Genomic DNA, 11,427 nt, shown 5'->3' on the forward strand with positions numbered 1-11,427 from the left:
GGTGTCCCCGAAGATTCGAATCACATCTTCTTCTCCTGCGTATCCGCTCTGTTCGTTTGGAGCTGCTTTCGGGAAGTGGTTGGTGGCGATTGGTGCCACAACAACTTCCGCGACTTATTTGCCGAGCTCCAGAACTCCCCCGTGTCGTCTCGCCACATTAGGTGGCTTGAGATAGGGGTCCTCGCCTGGACCCTCTTGACGGTCCGCAATAAGCTTGTGATCCCGCGCACCCCTCTTCGACGAGCTACTGACGCACTCTTCAAATTCTCTGGTTTCTTGCAGCTTTGGCGGCCGCTTAGCCGCCCCCTGGACCGCGACGCCCTTCATCACCGACCTCCGATCGATGGCCGTCCGCCTGTCGCCGCCGCCATGGCCGCCTCAGCCAGAGCCCGATTAGGCTCCTCCCTCGCCCCTAGCGGCTGCCTTCGTTTTTTGTGGGCTTGTTGAGCTGTGCCCTCAGCAGAACCTTTGTACTTGCTTGTGAGACTTGGGTGTGTGCGTGTGAATTAGTCCATGTATGTGCGCTCGCTGACGGTTTGCTTTATTTATAAAGCAGGGCGAAAGCCTTTTTCGGTAACAGCACTTCACGGCCTGCGGTAACACGCGTGTTGGGCTTCGGCAGTCGTTGGGCCGACTGGGTCGGTCTTGGTCCGTGACAGTTTGGCGATCAGGGTTGTCCTTGTTTGTTTGCGTACGACTGTATGGGGGTTTGGAGTATTGTTACGTGGGAGAGGAGCTAGCTCCTAGCTGCGTGATCCTTTTTCGTCTGCAGAGCACGGCCGGAGAGGGAGTTCGATAAGGACTGCACCCAAATCAAACCGTTTAACCTACCCTTATAACCATATCCACATCAGATATAACTTGGGTAAGGCGAAGGCTAACCCCCTACTATATAAGTTGGGCCACCCACGCCCCAAACAAATCAGAACCAACCTTCCTGAAGTCGTTTGTTCCCCCGAGCAATCGAGTTGTGTTCCGGGCGGTCGATCTAGCTGAGCATCATGGTTTCCGCCGACGTGGCCCGGAACATCGTCGGCATCATTGGCAATGTCATCTCCTTCGGCCTCTTCCTCTCCCCTGTGTAAGCCCTCTCCCCCGCTTCTGTAGTATTTCTTCCTTCTTGCCTAATGTGTATACATCCATGGAACGTGGTTGTGGCTTGTGGATTGTCTCGTCTCCCTCTTATCTAATCTGTATACATCGAAGGTGGTTGTGGCAGCTAGCTAGGGCATGAATCTGATACTTGTTTTCTGCTTGTACGTACGCAGGCCAACGTTCTGGCGAATCTACAAGGCCAAGGACGTGGAGGAGTTCAAGCCGGACCCCTACCTGGCGACGCTCATGAACTGCCTGCTCTGGTTCTTTTACGGGCTCCCCATCGTCCACCCCAACAGCACCCTCGTCCTCACCATCAACGGCATCGGCCTTGTTATCGAGGGCGCCTACATCATCATCTTCATCATCTACGCGGCCAACAACACAAGGGTACATACGTGCAACCCTCCTAATGCCCCCTCATCCGGCCTACTGTATCTTTTCGGCGTTAGTTTCTGTACAGAAGATCCTTTTGCATGCCCTAACCCATGCCATGTGCCTGTGCTGCGCGTGCAGTGGAAGATGCTCGGCGTGCTCGCCATCGAGGCGGCGTTCATGGCTGCCGTGGTGGCCGGTGTGCTCGTCGGCGCCCACACCCATGAGAAGCGCTCCATGATCGTAGGCATCCTCTGTGTCATCTTCGGCTCCATCATGTACGCCTCCCCGCTCACCATCATGGTACGTACACCACCCTAACTTATGGATCATCGACCCGCGATCTTTGATAACCGCTTTAACTTGTTAGTTCAGGTGGCTAATTAATCTGCGTTGTGCATGTATGGTGTGATAATGATGCGTTGTCTAGAAAAATACTTGCCTATAATTTATTTTTAAAGTTCTAGTGGATGCTTTTGACAGACCTTAATTTGTTAAGTAGTACACCTTGTTTGTTGTTGATTCTGCTTGAAAATCTATGTCAATCCAAAAGATTCACCCACCTTTCATGTTTTAATGTTTATGCCAAATCCCTGTTCAAAGAAAACGTCCAAATTGAGTTGTTCACCTCTCATACACACCCAAGTTCTTGTACAAGATGCTACATCATATATGTTTAATCACAAAATCCTACGGTTTATTTCTACCTCAAAGGTAAACTTCCTTTACAGGGTGAATTACTAGCTCAGGCTGCTTGTTAATTACGGACGCTTTAACCAACTTACGAGCATACTAAATACTCATATAACTCAAAAATTTAAGATAAAAGTAGTAATATTGTACTGCTTATTTGTAGGGTAAAGTGATCAGGACCAAGAGTGTGGAGTACATGCCGTTCTTCCTGTCGCTGGTGAACTTCCTCAATGGCCTCTGCTGGACGGGCTATGCACTCATTAAGTTTGACATCTACATCACGGTATGTACATACACATACAGATTGGAAATAAGAAGTCTCAAACCCAGCCAGACATACAATCAAGAACTCCTCAGAGCGGATTGATCTAATTGTTATGTCCTCTTTAAATTCTGTGCAGATCCCCAATGCCCTCGGTACAATCTTCGGCCTCATCCAGCTGATACTGTACTTTTACTACTACAAATCGACCCCCAGGAAGGGCAAGAACGTTGAACTGCCCACTGTCCTCACCAAAAACGCCGTTACCAGCGGCAACGTCTCGGTCACCGTCGAGAAATAAACTTGGCTTCGTTTTTAGCCCTGAAGATTTTGAGTAGTTAATACCGGATGATACTTCAACAAGTTGATGTTAATTAGTACTACTTTTTGTTAGCTAGTAGAGTCTGAGATCGCCTTTAATTTTGTTTAACCATTGTCGTCTGTCCGAGACTACTAGTGCAAATTACAAGTGTATATAAATACCAATGCAGCTGAGTTATCCCAGATATATATTATGACACCATGTATGCTTGCCTGTTTTCAATCTGCTCTTACATGATGGCTTTGTTAAATTACATTATTCAAAATCCATTATGTGTTTGTATTAAGTTTCTGGCAAGGTCATCTTTTGTTTTCTGAACAAAAACACCCAAAGGGCATCTTATTGGTGATGCAACTTGAACCTGGTGTGAGCGAAAAGGAGACACAGACTTAACCTAATTAGTGGTTTGATATGGCTTTTGAGTCCCGCTAAACATACTTTCTGAACCTTTTAACATGTTAATTGTTTTCTATATGTATATCTCAAAATAGTGTGTTCAAATTAGGTGCTGGTGAGGTTCAAACTGGAGCTGCTTAGCCCACCAACTTGTGGTGCTAACTAGTAAGAATCCAGTCCTACCTCACACATTTCCATTAAGGGAAATAAAAAGACCCTTTGCAACAACAAGACCATCCAACTTGAAGGAACATCGAAACAAGCAGCACAAGCTAGCTAAACAGCCGCAGAACCCAGCCAAGACCGACAACAAACGAAAATATGCTAGCACCCCTGCCACTTGCAAAAGCACCTCACAACTGGTCAACTGCAACGTACCGACGACCGATGCAACATACCGACGACTGAGGCAAACAACCAACACTCTACATCCAGGCTATACAAAAGCAGAAACTAGCTACTGTAACACAGCTTATCAACACCAGACAACTACTCAGAGATCAACCATCAAGCATTAGTTAAGTTAGTCTCTAGCCCCGCATAACCCCAAACACTTCATTTGTCGGGTGTTCATACAGTCTTACTCCCAACTGCATCAGATTTCTTTTACCTCCTTTGTCGCAAAAGCGACCAATAGTGAACCCAATATCAAATCAAATTAGTTGATCACAACAACAGACGCATCATGCAGTTTTTTGCGTGCCAGAAATGAGCATCATTTCGCGTGTTCTAGATAGTCTGCGGAACTGCAGCAACCGCAAGTAGCACTAATTTTCTGGTCACTCTGGCAAACTTGTTTATCCAATATTCCAGCAGTTCTGAAACATCCATGGAAAGATAGGGGAAGACTAAAAATGCATTTTAGCACATTCTAGACAATGCATTTCATCCTGCCTGCATAATTGGCATTGTGTACACCGGTTTCGACCCTTGCTTGATAAACTAGATGATACCTGCACGTTGTTGTGATTTTTATTTTGCAATATATTTTAATGAAATTTGATTACGGGGAACATAAACATGCCGGGTAATACTATGAGAAATAAAAATAAAAAAATACATATGATTTATTGTGTTTGAATTGTTGTATAGTTGAAAATGTTTATTAAATATAAATAGAAGAATAGAATGAAAATTCCCATTAATGTTTGCATGTTGAGGTGATTTTTTTGGTGTGTGTCCCGTGGAGGGTGCGCAGCAGCGGAGGGGCTCCGCGGCAAGCTCCCAGATCCCGGTGTGCTCCGTCGGTGGCAAGGCGCCATAGACATGGAGCAGAGCGTCGAGGCCAGAAATACTTCACATAAATTGTCTTGCGTCATCCACAGCAGACAACACAGATTAGCTTTTCCTGCCACCGCTCTCTCCCATTGTCCTCTCCCTTGCCGCCGATTGACACTAAGTAAAGCCCCAGGGTGGATGGTGGGTCCTCCGATGTTTCGAGGTTGTGCAAAGTTATACGGTAGCGGCGGTGGTGTTCTCCAACTGCAGCACCGACCCGAAGGCGCCTTAGCATTTAGGGTGGAGCCGTTCTAGCGCAACATCCCGGATACTAGTGCATACCCGTTGGCCGCGAGGTGAAGCGGCCACGGTAGCATTCTGGTGCAGCAACGATGGCACCAAGCACATCCCATTGGTGATGACGTGTGGCTCCCTGCTACCTGCTCGGATCCGGCGGTTGGCTCGGCTCCACAGCTGGAAATGTGACCTAGAGGAACATCCTTCTTGCAGCTGCGGCGGGCGTGCTCAGGTCGGCGTAGTGCTCCGGACAGAAAGATTGGCACTGATCTGGTGGTTGTGTGGCTCCTTGTCTAGCGGCGGCTATGTTCCACGTGGGCGCGCGTAGACAATGGTGATTTGCTTTTCTTTTCCACATCCAGCCATGTCGGACGCTGGGACGACTCAGCAGGGCTCTATCTACAGATGTTCTAGTCGGTGGTGGTCTGTTGCGCCGTCGGTGTTGGTCCTTGTGGTCACCACTTCGGCCTGCGGTAGCGCCCTCCAGGTGCATTGCGATGGCTAGCAAAAGGTCTTCGTGAGAGTTCCTCGCTCTAGATCTGGTGGTTGACCTCGACGGTTAGATGTAAATATGGATGATGTCTTGGCGCAAAGGGATAATTTTGAAGCGGCGGTGGTAGCACATTGTCGGTGCGAGGACGACACCTATGGGATCACGAGAATCCCTACTACGGTTGCGAGGCGCGGGGTTGTGAGGAGGGCGGATCAAACAGGTAGCACACGAGTTCTTTATCCAGGTTCGAGCCGCGAGGATGCGTAAAACCCTACTCCTGTCTTGGTGATTTGTTTATCTGTATTCTTGAGCTAGCAATGGGGCGTCCAGAGCTCCAAAAAGCCGAATCCCCCTCCTGGTCACCATGGGCCTCCTTTTATAGGGAAAGGGGCCGCCACAGTGGCACACAGGAGGTGGAAAGGGCACAGTGATACGAGTTTATCCCTCGCATTACGTGACAAGGCGCATTTAATGCATCGTGCTTAGGTGTCCCTACGTTATCGGGGGCGGGGGAGAGCCTAGTCTGGTCCGTTGCCGATCGCGTTGACACGCGCCCTGGCCAGCGGTGCCTGTGGTGCCATGTAGGCAGGCAGGTAGCTGAGGTGGCGCAGCGGTGGGCCTCCACAAAGATTTGCTTGCTGCCACGCAGGTGCTTGCCCAACTGGTTGGGACAGCAGTCGCATGCGAACCGCGGTGGAGGTTTTGGAATTGGCGTGGGCCTGACGGTGGCCCTACGGGTGCCTTTAGCAAGGGCCTCGCCGCAGCCCCGGCAAGAGTCTTGTCGGGGCCCCGGCAAGGGTCTTGCCGTGGCGCCTGCTATCATCGCCGGCAAGGCTCCTGCCGGGGGTCTTGTGGTCCTCCTTGGCTGGGATCCCGCCAGGGGTTGTCATCTTCTATAGTGTGAATTTGATCCTGAATGTCTTCACAAAGATCTGCATGCCACCACGGGGATGTCTCCCGAATCCTTGCCCCATGGGGGCAGTGGACTCAAGGGTGAATCGCTCCGTAGATGTGGGGCGAGCTGCCACGGCAACGGCCTTGCCGGGTTTGCTAAAACCGCCCCCGGCAAGGATCTTGCCGGGGGAGTCCACTTCGTCCTCTTTGCTCTTTGTGGTCTTGGTCTTGGCGTCGTTCTGCTCTTTCCGAGCTTCGTTCTTACCTTGGCTTACCTCCCTTGCCTTGCTTGGCGTGGTGGCGTCCGTGGCTCGAAGTTCCCGTGCATAGTTATAGGGGTAAGAAAAGTGTACCCTCTTTTTGTACACCGACAGGAGCCCCGGGCCTGGTCCACACGTGAGCGTAATCGCGTGGTGCACGGGCAGGCGGGGTAGTTTTTACCGCGGTAAGTTCCTTCGCGCGCCGCGCTTCCCACACTTCCTGCAGTGGCTCGGCGTGGGGGGGCGTGTGTGACGTGGGCGGCATGCGTGGGGCTGAGCTCTGCACGCATGCGTCACGTCGTAGTTAATGTGAAAGGAGGCGGCCCGCGTCTTCCCCCATAAGAAGGAATAACCATGGGTGCGCTGCTCACTTTTTCCTCTTCCCTCGTACCTTTTCGATCTCAGAGCCACTGTTTCCTCCCTTCCTTCCCTCCTAAGCTTTCGCCGCCGCCCGCCGTTGCTGTTTCGCCACCCCTCTTCCTCAATCCTCTAGATTTCTTGGCCGCCATGGCGCCCAAATCCGCCAAGGGCAAGGGGGTAGCCAAGAGCCCTGGGACCGTGGAGCCGCCGGAGGGTGTGCTGTCGGGGGACCGGACGAAATCCACCTTCTTTCTCCCCTCATCGATTGGTGTTCATGAGCTCCGGGCTTCCTTCAATCCCTTATTGGGAGTGAAGACGGGGGGAGATAGTTCGTGGCATCCGGCGACGCGCGTTGTTCCTACTGCTTGCGCCGGTCCTGCTCCAAATCGGCATCCCTTTTTTGTTGATTACTTTTCCTGCGGGCTATGCCCCCCTTTTTCCGATTTCTTCTGCGACATTATGCACACCTTCGGTTTTCATCTCTTGGACTTTACTCCGCATGCGGTGGCCTACTTGGCCCTCTTTGCGCATCTTTGCGAGGGTTTTGCCGGAGTGCAGCCCAACACGACGCTCTTCCGCCATTATTTCTCCCCTCGAATCGAGCCTGGAGGCGCCGTCTCCGGATGCGTCGCCTGGATCCCAAGATCCAAAGGGGCGTACCCGGAGGGAGCCATGAAGGAGAGGTGGGATGAATGGTGTAGCCGGTGGTGCTGGATTGAAGACGAAGACCCGCCAAAATTCTGCAAGGTCCGTCGAGTGCCACCGGTTCGCGGCAGCGATTGGGGTGATGTTGATGCCGCCGACGAGAGGCTGACTGTCGCCACCACCAGGATCCTTCGGCTGACCCGGGCTGGGCTCACTCTGGAGATGATCGGGGCGGACTTCATTCGCCGCCGGATCGCCCCGTTGCATAATAAGGGGAGGCCGGCCTGGGTTTTTACAAACCCTGCCGATATTATGCGGCTCTGCCCTGGCCTCGATCACAATTTCACGGTGATGGTGCATGCCCACTTCTATCAGCGGCTCTTCCAGCTTGGCGTGGGTTGCGACAGTGAGGTCGAACGGACCGACAAGGCCGCAAGAGCTCCCGCGAAGGTCGGCAAGGCCGTCAGGGGGTCGTTCTTCCAGTTCCCGGCAGGGGTGGTCCCGTTGTGCAATAACTCACATCGGTCCGAAATCATTGCTATGATGCCGGACTGCAATGCACACGGCCCTGTCTCGAGCTGGAAGGAACCGACGGACGCAGATGTGCAACAATTCTTTGACTCCTTGTCCGAGGTATACGTCGATGCCGATGCCGAGAGGCGGCTTGTCATGGATACCACCCAGGTAGAGCTGGACTATATTGCCATCAGGGCGAGGGAGGCACAGCTTGCCACGGAGGCTGGCAGTGCCGGGGGTGTGGAAGACAAGGCCGCGACGGCTGCGGAGGAGGAGCAGCTCACCCTATGGGCGGTGGCCACCGGAGAGGTCAGCAGCGGCGATGTTGGAGCTCCGATTGTCGAGGATGCGGCCGACGAGTCATCGAAGGAGGAGGACGTGGCGGCGGGCTCGACGCCGACCAGGGGAAGAGGGCGAGTCCTGCGGCGAGCTGGCTCTGGCGAGCTGGTTTGGCCCGGCAGGACTGTGCCGTCTCAGTTGACCCTGGAGGGGTCCGGGCGCCACACGAGGGCCACGCCAGCGAAGGGGCTGACGAAGGCTGCTGAGAAGAAAAAGGTGACAGCTCCTTCCACATCTGGGTGCACATGAACCCCGCCGCCTTCTTCGCCTCCTCCGACAGGCGTCGACTCGGATGATGACGTGGATCTCCTTTTTGACCTCGGGCCTCTCAGCCCGGAGAGGAAAAGGAAACTGGCGGACGAGGAGGAGACGAAGGACGAGTAAGTACTCCGTTCTTTACTGTCATTTCCACCTCCCCGTACCGAATCACTTGTCTTGATCCACTTCTTCTTTTGCAGGGAGACAGAGAAGTTGGCCCAGAGGGTGAAGAGGGCAAGGACCCTGGCGAGCAGTCAATCCCTGGCTGGGGCGTCGGGGACACCGTTGGTGGTGCTGAGCAGCCCGGACAGCAGCCCCCGGCGCAGCCCCCAGCGTAAGTCCATCACTCTCTTCTTATTCGACATGTGGTAGGTGCTCGATGCCATGACGCTGATCTTGCCAGGTTCGCAGGAGGGGAGTGGCAGCAGGAGGAGCCGCAGAGGGCTACTCCCAACACACCACCCCCGTCAACTACTTTGCCGCGGGGGGCATCCCCGGCAAGGGCACCAGACGCGGAGCCCACCCCCATGGAGGAGGAGGGGAACTTGGGCGCTGGTGATCCTATCACCGCGCCGGATGCTAGCAAGGAGGGGACCTCTGCTCCACAGTATGGCACCGGTGAGTCGTCCGTGCTTCATCTCTGCTTTCTCTTTACCCTTTTCTTGGCTTCATTGCCCCCATTGCTGCCTAGGCCCTCCCTCCTCAGAATTGGAGGACGCGGACACTGTTGTTGGGGGCATTGCAGAGGAAACTGTGGCGGGGGCCAGCAGGGTTGCCGCCGAGGAGGCCGCCAAGGGTGCTGCCAAGGACGCCGCTGCGGGAGCCGCCGATGCGTCTGGCGGGGCCCCTGCCGAGGACACCAGTAGTGAGCCTGCCGGCGAGGCCGGCAAGGCCTCTGCTGAGGAGGCGGTGGCGGGTGACCAGCCTCCCTCTTCCTCAACCTCGGGCCCCGGCAAATATCTGAAGGTGGGCGACGGTGTTTTCGTCCATCTCCCGGGGGCGTCAAGCCGAGCACCCGCCGAGGGAGAGGCTTTTGACGGCGAAGTACTTGCCGCCACCGAGCTTGAGGTGGTTGACGATCCGGGCGTTGGCGGTGATGGTTCCGCAGAAGAGCAGCTCTTCCGCGCCATGGGGGCTGACCTCCAAAAGCTCCAAGCGCTCTATCGTGCCCGCCTAGACAAGGTCAAGTCCAGGATGGCAGCAGTGGACAACGCGGAGGTGGACTTCAAGGCGCGCGTCGCTGAGACGCAGACCTGGTTCCATCGGACTCGCGAGGAGCAGAGGGCCTTTCAGGAGGAATTGGCCAAGCGCAATGTGGAGCTTACCATGAAAATGGCCGACATTGAGAAGGCCCAGGAGAAGGCGGCGATCCTGGCTGCCGCAGCCGAAGCCGCTCGAAACCAGCATCAAGCCGCCCTGGATTCCCAAGAGGAGGACCTCTCCGCGCTTGAGGCGAAGCTTACTGCAATGCTCCGTGGCAAGGATGAGGAGCTCGAGGCCCTTGTCGTGCGTCGGGCCCGCGAACTAGAGCAGAGGCACAAGGAGGCACTTGATGCCCAAGCTCTGGCCCACGCCGGCAATGTGATGGAGCTGGAAGCATGGCGGGATGAACTGAAGGAGCAGGCCCTCAGGCTGTCCGGTGAGAAGGACATGCTCAACCACGCCTTCTTCGAGGCGCATGGAGCGGTCATCAGTAGGACTGGGGAGCTCTCTGACGCGCGGAACTCCGTCAGAGACCTCAAGCTAAAGCTGGAGCGCCTCGAGAAGATGCTGTCGGAGAGCAGGGCTCGGGAGGAGACCCTGACCAGGAGCCTCGAGGAGGAGAAGAATCTGCGGGCAAAGGAGGCCGCCTCCCACCAGGAATATGTGGTGGGCGAGAACAGATGGATCATCCATCTGGAGGTCGTCGCCGGCAGGTTCACCTTGCAATTGGCCACCATGGGGATGCCAAATGTGAGGTACGCCCCCGAGCGCAGCGGGACCGTCAACACCAAGCTGACCCAGTCCTTCGAGGGCGTCCTTGGAGCCTTGGGCTATCTTCAGTCCAACAGAACGGCCACGCTGGCCGAGGAGGCCCGGCGACTTTGCCGGAGGGTTGTGACCAAGGTCCTCACCAAGGTGGCGCACTGGAATCCCAACCTCGACTTCACGGCCTCGATGAAGAGCTTGCCGGATGGTGTTGACCTCACGGTGCTCAAAGAGCGCATCAAGCCCATCACCGACGGCATCGACGAAATCAAGAGCGTGGAAGGCCAACGCCGGGATTAAGCATCCCATCCCTCTTCGCCGCTGCGGGTTCCCGATCAAGACCGGTTTTATCTTTAGTTAGAACCGCAGCTATGACGTGATGTAATATAACTTTAAAGTACTCTTAACTTTCATGCATGTTATTCCCTCGTTCAATTCTTCTTTGTATGTGCGTCCCTCGTCGATCGGGTAGGCTTGTCGGTGCGGAAGCCCTTAGCGGCATTTTGGGGACGGATCCCCAAGGCCTGCCGAGTGCATGTGCTGCCGGACGAGCCACCTTTCCCTTCCAAATGCGGCCGCTCGGACTGTCGAGCTTGACTCGAATCAGAACTGAGGGCGTTGTTGGTCGTGGAAGGTTACTCTGCCAATCCCGACGCAGCCATTTGAGCTGTCGAGCGGGCTCGAAACAGGACAAAGGCATTACCGATCGTGGGAGAGCCCCCTGGCGTGCAGGTTTCCCATACAAAGACGTGACATATCCGGGGGAAAATAACATCAAATAAGAAGGGTTGTACGAACAAGGGTTCAGTGCAACTTATCTTCCGTCTGCCGTCGCTCGAGCGTAGATCTTCTGGCCTCCTTTCTCCTCCCAGGGTCACGAAGGCGAAGGAGCGCCGGCCTAACTGCTAGAGCCGATCCTCACAACTGCGCCCCCTACCTGGCGCGCCAAAGATGTCGGTGCGAGGATGACACCTATGGGATCACGAGAATCCCTACTATGGTTGCGAGGCACGGGGTTGTGAGGAGGGCGGATCAA

At 54.6% G+C, this 11,427-nt stretch overlaps 1 protein-coding gene across 2 annotated transcripts; it reads left to right on the forward strand.

Moving 5' to 3' along the window:
- The first annotated feature begins 889 nt into the window (after window positions 1–889).
- LOC123040151 (bidirectional sugar transporter SWEET6b-like) lies at window positions 890–2,948 on the forward strand. Of its 2 annotated transcripts, XM_044463082.1 has the most exons (5): window positions 895–1,081; window positions 1,269–1,485; window positions 1,612–1,773; window positions 2,327–2,446; window positions 2,565–2,948. In XM_044463082.1, the coding sequence occupies exons 1-5, from the start codon at window positions 1,002–1,004 to the stop codon at window positions 2,724–2,726; spliced, it is 741 nt and encodes a 246-aa protein (XP_044319017.1). In that variant the 5' UTR covers window positions 895–1,001; the 3' UTR covers window positions 2,727–2,948. The 2 variants fall into 2 exon arrangements, with proteins under 2 accessions (XP_044319016.1, XP_044319017.1); XM_044463081.1 differs by having other exon boundaries at window positions 890–1,081; window positions 1,269–1,773.
- Window positions 2,949–11,427: the final 8,479 nt, after the last annotated feature.

This window comes from Triticum aestivum, chromosome 2B (genome assembly GCF_018294505.1).
Source record: "Triticum aestivum cultivar Chinese Spring chromosome 2B, IWGSC CS RefSeq v2.1, whole genome shotgun sequence".
NCBI lineage: Eukaryota > Viridiplantae > Streptophyta > Magnoliopsida > Poales > Poaceae > Triticum > Triticum aestivum.

Excerpts from the sequence above, each read along its gene's own strand:
- LOC123040151 (XM_044463081.1), top strand. The coding sequence starts at position 1,002 with ATGGTTTCCGCCGACGTGGCCCGGAACATCGTCGGCATCATTGGCAAT. Across the intron at positions 1,082-1,268 it reads GGCCTCTTCCTCTCCCCTGT|GCCAACGTTCTGGCGAATCT; the intron begins GTAAGCCCTCTC and ends GTACGTACGCAG. Across the intron at positions 2,447-2,564 it reads AGTTTGACATCTACATCACG|ATCCCCAATGCCCTCGGTAC; the intron begins GTATGTACATAC and ends AATTCTGTGCAG.